At 44.3% G+C, this 6,240-nt stretch overlaps 1 protein-coding gene across 1 annotated transcript in view; it reads right to left on the bottom strand.

Annotated features, from left to right (window-relative positions):
- Positions 1-1,792: 1,792 nt before the first annotated feature.
- WDFY2 (WD repeat and FYVE domain containing 2) overlaps positions 1,793-6,240 on the bottom strand; it is a 65,519-nt gene continuing 61,071 nt past the window's right edge. The window contains exons 9-12 of the mRNA XM_010141356.1: positions 5,632-5,733; positions 4,053-4,183; positions 3,580-3,688; positions 1,793-2,914 (exon numbers count right to left, since the gene is read on the bottom strand). Coding sequence (XP_010139658.1) covers positions 2,885-2,914; positions 3,580-3,688; positions 4,053-4,183; positions 5,632-5,733 — 372 coding nt within the window. The 3' untranslated portion in view covers positions 1,793-2,884. The remainder of the gene's footprint in view (positions 2,915-3,579; positions 3,689-4,052; positions 4,184-5,631; positions 5,734-6,240) is intronic.

Below are 6,240 nucleotides of genomic sequence, written 5' to 3'. Positions count from 1 at the left end.
CAGTGATGTGTCTCTCTCCCATCACTTTAATATCAAAGTGCTTACATATTTAATGTGTTTCGCGTAGCACTACTTGAGGTAGATAAATACTATCAGGCAATTCAACTAAAGAACAAGAAATTGAAGTCAGATCTTCACAGTCCTAATATACCACCCAATCACAGGAGCAACTCTGTACTCCTTGTGGCTTCTGGTTCCTGACTGCGGCTGCTGGGCAGCTTACAGTGCCAGGACAGAGGATGGTTCGGTTTTGTACAGTTCTGATCACTATTTGTTTCTATACTACTGGGTTTTTTTTGCATTCTGATAACATTCGCTCTTGGCATCTCTTCTTTGCAAGGACTTTGCCAGTACACTGTGCTCTCTGTTTTCATTTTGAGTTCGGTGTTCCCACACGGCACCATTTTCAATTCCTGTGAACTCTACCTCTCCAGCACAATGCTGGGATGCAGCAAGCAAAATTGCAGAGATGGCCAAGGACTGGTCACGAAGGAAAATCCTCCACATTGAGAAAATGCAATGGAAACTCACAATGTGGCCACACAGTTAATCCCAAACTTAAATTCCAGAAATTCAGGTTATTGTCAAACTAAGGATCACTTTTCTTCTGAGGTGCAGAGATTTCCTCCCAAATTTCACATGCAATTTGAAGAGAAAAATCTGTTTCTTCCTCAGCATTACACAAGAGATCAATGCAGAAGGGATTTAGCATATTAATCCATCCTGAAAAAAGGATCAAGTTTTTTGTTACTGTTGCATACTATTGTCCCACATAGAAACAAAGTCTTCTAAATCCTAACTGAAAACATCCCATGTGCTCAGTGGGGTCTCCTGGAAAGGACATGGCCCTGTGAAACCACCCATTCAGACCTATTTCCTATGTGCTACAAGACAGAATTCTCGTTGTTCTTACCCAAATCCTATTGGCAACAGTGAGGACAGATGTGTAGCATTTGCTAATTTGCTGATAGCTCTGGTATTTTAGATTCACACACACACATACACACCCAACCCACGCAGTAGGTGCAGACATTAAGTGGACTTTGAATTGACTACCCTATTTCAACTTCTCTGACCGTGACGTTTGTCTACTGCAGATGGAAAGACTAGCATTGCAAGCAGTTGCCCACACACTTTTCCCTTTACTTAAATATTTTCAGCTTAAAAAGTTTGGAAAAAATTTGGAAAAAATCTGGAAAAAATGTGGCTTAAGTCAGCTGCTCAGGCACTCTGGATGTGACCAGCACCTGTCCTATCACCTGCCTAAAAGAATTTTCCCTGAAAATACATAGCAGTTCTGTGACACACACTTGGAAGTGCACCCAGTCTTTCCTGTAGCAGCTCACCAATCTAGAGCTGATGCCATGGATTGTGTCAACCTTTTAGTTTCCTCCAAAGCAAATTACTGCTAGGCAAACAAAGGAGAAACACGAAGCTTCTCTGGGTAGCAATGTGCTCTGTAGTGGTAAACATCATGGCCTGCCCCACTTTAGAGGGGAAAAGTCAAGTCCAAAATGGGGCAAGACTGGGCACCACTGCCATGCTGTCACAGCAGCTACAGACCACGAGGTCTGCTTAAATAGGAGATACAGGAAAGCCCTAGGTCTGGTCTGCAGTTCTGCTCTCTACACAAGTTTCTTCAAAGGGCATCAGCAATAGCATGCTCAAAAGTGAAATGGATTAAAGGAACAGCAAGTTGACTCTTCAGAGAAGAACCCTTTCAAAACAAGGGCTTTTTTATTTATTCATCTTGACACTGTCCTTCTAAAAAGGTAATTTGGGTCAATCCAGGTTTTAAAATATTTTTTATTTTTAAAAGAAATAATGAAAAATGACAACAGGACAATGGGTGTCGTTCAGCAATATCAGTTTCTGGTCTGTAGAGGAAATTAATAAAAACCATTGCATTTTAAACAATAAATATGACTATCCATAAGGAAAACAGGAAAATCAAATTCATCTTCAACAACACGGACAGGTATAAATGCTGAAAAGGTGCTGTGCAAGGTAGAGGTAGAGGTAAACCAGATTTTTTAGACCTAGACCAGTTTTAGATCTGCCCTGCCACCCCATGCACACTCTTCCAGAAGTTCCTGTTGCCAGTAATTTAATTTGAATCAGCCTGTCAGCCTCATCAAACTCAAACAGGTCTCTGTGCTCCTTGTAATGCTCTGAGCTGGAAAACTATTTCAGCTTTTGGAGAAATTAGTTGCTTAGCAACACGGCCCCCTGCTTTTGCGGCTTGTGCAGTAAGGAAAGAGGCAGGAAGTTGGACTTGAGCTATAACAAACCAATAAATTGCTCTCCGGATGACGTCTGTTAGGACAAGTGGATGGTAAAGCCCTTTAAGGAATTGCAATAGTCCATCAGCTTCTCGGTGATGCACTCAGAGAATGCGCAACGCCGCGCCTGGAGTTCCTCCACTGAAGAGAGCATGGTCAGCAGAAACATCCCAAATCAAGAGGTTCTCGCTGCAGGGAAAGCCCGTTGCTTCATACAGTATGTTGATACCAAAAACTGACATGGTAAGACACAACCCAAGAACCCTCTGTACAAAGCAGCAAGTATCTTGACATAGTGAAATATAAAAACTAAAAATTGCACCACACACGGATTTTCCAGACAAACTCAAGACAACCAGAGTCAGATTGTACAAACCATTAGTTAAAAAAATACCTTCTTGTATATTCTGCGAATAAGTGGAAAGAGTCTTCGTGCAAATGTTCAGCCTTGATCAAGCAGAGGACATAAAATCGTTGTAAACGTATTAGTTCCTTTCTCATCTGCCGTATGCGCCCAGCGTTATCTATCTCCTGCAGTATGATTAGGGTTAGGAAATCTGTTTCTTCTGAAATACCGCCTTTCAAGTTCCACTGATGTACCGTCAAGACACTACTGGTGTCATATCCCACAACTGTTGATATAATAGAATATAACAACATGGTGAGTAATGGTAAAAGATAACAAAATTCAGTATATAATGTCGTCTCTAAATAATTTGCGCCTTTTTTTTTGCTTAAGAGAGGCTATATAGTTAGAGGTAGATGCAGCAAGTCTAAAGACCTAAGGTTTAATTTCCCAGCACTAATTGAACTAATCACTAGTCAGAGTGATGGAGGCTGACATTCTCTATGTCACTACGCTTTACCCTTATGAGCCAGGTTCATAGTTGGCCCTAAAAGAAACCAAAAGCCCCAGACTATATTGCCTACTTGAATGATCAGCACAGTCCTAACACATTGCGAGGGTTTGTCGTTTTTTCTTATTTTCAATTGCTCGAGCTTTGTTGTAAACTTATTCATTGTTCTCACTATTTCTTTATACCTAGCCACACGAACCAAGATTCACCATGTTGAAATAAATAGAGTTAGTCTTCCCACAGGAAAAGCTACGCAGAGCACTTGGCCCAGCCCTCTGGGTAATAACTTCATAGACCAAGACATCCTTGGTCCTTACAGGGCAGAAGTCTATCAGTGAGAGGTCTCTAGATGGTACAAAGCACGTAGAACATACCTACAACCACAGGGGAGAGGAAGAGAAAATAAAATACAGGAGCTAGAACAACCTCCTCACTCCTACCTTAATAACCTTGTCTGTCCCTGAAGTCAACAGCCATCCCCTGGTGGCATCAAAGTGTACGTGAACGATGTTGTGCTTGCTGTCGTGAAAAGTAGCTGTGGGTGCCCTCCTGAAGAAAGAAATCCAGAAATCAGCAAAGATTGTGACTGCAAGATTTTCCCCCTTCCCCTCGCCCCCCTCACAATGTCCTCTATTGATGAAGTAAATTTTTGAATGTTGCTGTAAGCATCAATTCGAGCAACCTCTCTGTTAACTCCACTTTGAGGCCTTTCCATTCCAGCATAAGAGGAGCAGGGGCAGAGGGCTCTCAATCCCTCCCAGTTTGGTAGGTACCGCAGAGGCTTATTTTGCTGAAAGCCCAGGGACCACACCGCTGGGCTGCTCCCTCCCACAGCCCTGCATCTGCCCAGGCCCTCCCAGATGCAGGAGTTTTGTCCCACTTCAGTGTACACTGGCTCAGTGTCCACACTTACTCTTCATCCGTTATGGACTCGTGACAGCTATCACAGACCCTCACTTCGAACTCAAACCCCATCAGCGGGATGGAGGAGCGCTTGGAGCTGCATTTGCCGCACACTGCTTTCCCACACTTCCGGCAGTGATGCTGTAGGAGACAACATGCAGAAGGACACCTTCAGCCACAAACCCAGATCACTGCTCAGGTCCCACTGGCTCTACCATCTCACTCTGGCAAGATGCAGCTGAGGCTGCAGCAAAGAGCAAAGTGACTTGCAGGGAAGATGAAGGAGAACAGACAAGAACTTCAGAATAAATGGAGGAGGCAGGGGAGGAATCTTTGGTTTTTTTCCCCTCCTCCACTATCTGGTGTAAGCAGCAGCTGATCACTAGCAAGGACACTGGGATGTGGCAGATAAAGCACCACCCAGTCTAGGTGGACTCCACATTTCTCCCAAGCTCCGGGGTGACACCATACACATCCCAGTAAATAATTGTTGCCTCTACCTTGACATCCGTCGGTATAGCTGTGGGACAGGGCTTCTACACTGGGACTGGTGTTACAGAAGGTTTTCCATGGGGTTGAAGACAGAAGCAGGAAGTCCAATCTGTCCTCTTTTTGTTAGCATGGCTAGAGATGGGAGGACAGGACAAAGAGCCTGGCTACACACCCAGGAGATGTGTCCCAGCTAGCCAGGCACCTGCTGCAGGGCTGGGAGCTGTAATTACCCCTGTCCCTGGGAGTCTCGCTTCAGGGGTGTAGGGGATGACATCATGACTGAGCAGCATATAACACATTAAGACATCTCAGGTCAAGGTAGGACAGGGCTACATCAACTCATTGTCATACTGGAGACCCGTCCCAGCATATAGGTGTAAACATGCACCACCTAATCATCTTGGTCAACTCTTCAGGCCATTTTCAGCCCCAGAATCACTAGCGCTGCTGCATTTTGATGCGACATAAAGAGAAGATGCGGCTCAGCTCTGCCCCAGACACCTGCCTTGTCCACCTCCATGAGAACATCCCTTTCAGCAATTTTACACCCCTCTCCCACAAGTTTGTGATCCGCAGCCCTCTCCTGCTCGACAGGAAAACGCGGCACTGTGTTCCAAGCAGATCAGCAAGCCTTTTCCAACACAGCCTGAGCAGTTGCAGATGTTTACCCAACCTCATGGAAAACAGCTTTGGTTCCAGCACAGACTCCAAAAATCAGCTGCAAATTTCTTTCTACAACACATTGAACTAACAACAAGCAAAAATCCCACATGCTAAAGCCATGGAAGGCCCCAAAACAATTTACTCGGCCAAAGGCCTATTACGTGCATTTGCTCTTGGGACTGGCTGAAAGGGGAAAGAAAAAAAAAAAAAAGACGAAAAGGAGGGAAAAAATAAAAAGAAGGGAAAAGGAGTGTGCTTCTCCTAACACAAAATCAAGCCTTATCAGTGAGGAGTCCACTGTCCCACTACTGAGCACACAGTGAAAGAACAAAGTGCAAGTTCTCAAGGCTTTAGGGAAAAAAAGGTTACCACAATCTATTGAGAGAGAAAAGCCTAATTGCACCATGTTAACACAGCGAAGGATGCATACAAACCTGCCTGAGGCCTATTTTCTTACTGTCCCACATTTGCTTGAAGTTCCAGAAGAAGGGCTGGTCACATTTTTGACAGGAGTCACTATCCAGCCACTCAGGGGTCTGTGACACACACAAATGCAAAGTGGGAGTGAGCAACAAACAGAAAAGATTCCAATGGAGCCTAGAGACAGGACAAGAAAGGTGTATTGGGGTGCAGTAATGTGGCCAACTAAACCTACACTTGATTAAAAACCCCCATTTTTGCAAGATGCCATTTTGACTGTTCCCAGGAACGTCTCTTTTGGCTCATCTCTGAGCCTTGAAGGACATGGGAGGAACATTTCTCATCCAAATAATGAAGCAGAGTTTGATTGTAAGACCGTAAAAATCACCCAGGAACAAACAAGCCTCCCCCACACCTTTCCAAGTCTGGAATTAAGCATATAAAAATATTCTGTCCTGTCTGGACAGCATTTGCCATCTGCTATTGCCTCTGGTGGGAACTGGGAGCAATTAGTATTTCCAATAGCCAAGCTACTCATCTGGAGGGAAGGGAAAGGTATCTGAAATGATGATGGGGGGTGGGGGCGGATTTTATTCTTTCTTTCTTTAACACTGTAAGAGGCA

The sequence above is a fragment of the Buceros rhinoceros genome, unplaced genomic scaffold, assembly GCF_000710305.1.
Source record: "Buceros rhinoceros silvestris isolate BGI_N320 unplaced genomic scaffold, ASM71030v1 scaffold1878, whole genome shotgun sequence".
Taxonomy (NCBI): Eukaryota; Metazoa; Chordata; class Aves; order Bucerotiformes; family Bucerotidae; genus Buceros; species Buceros rhinoceros.
This window is presented reverse-complemented; position numbering and strand designations above follow the sequence as displayed.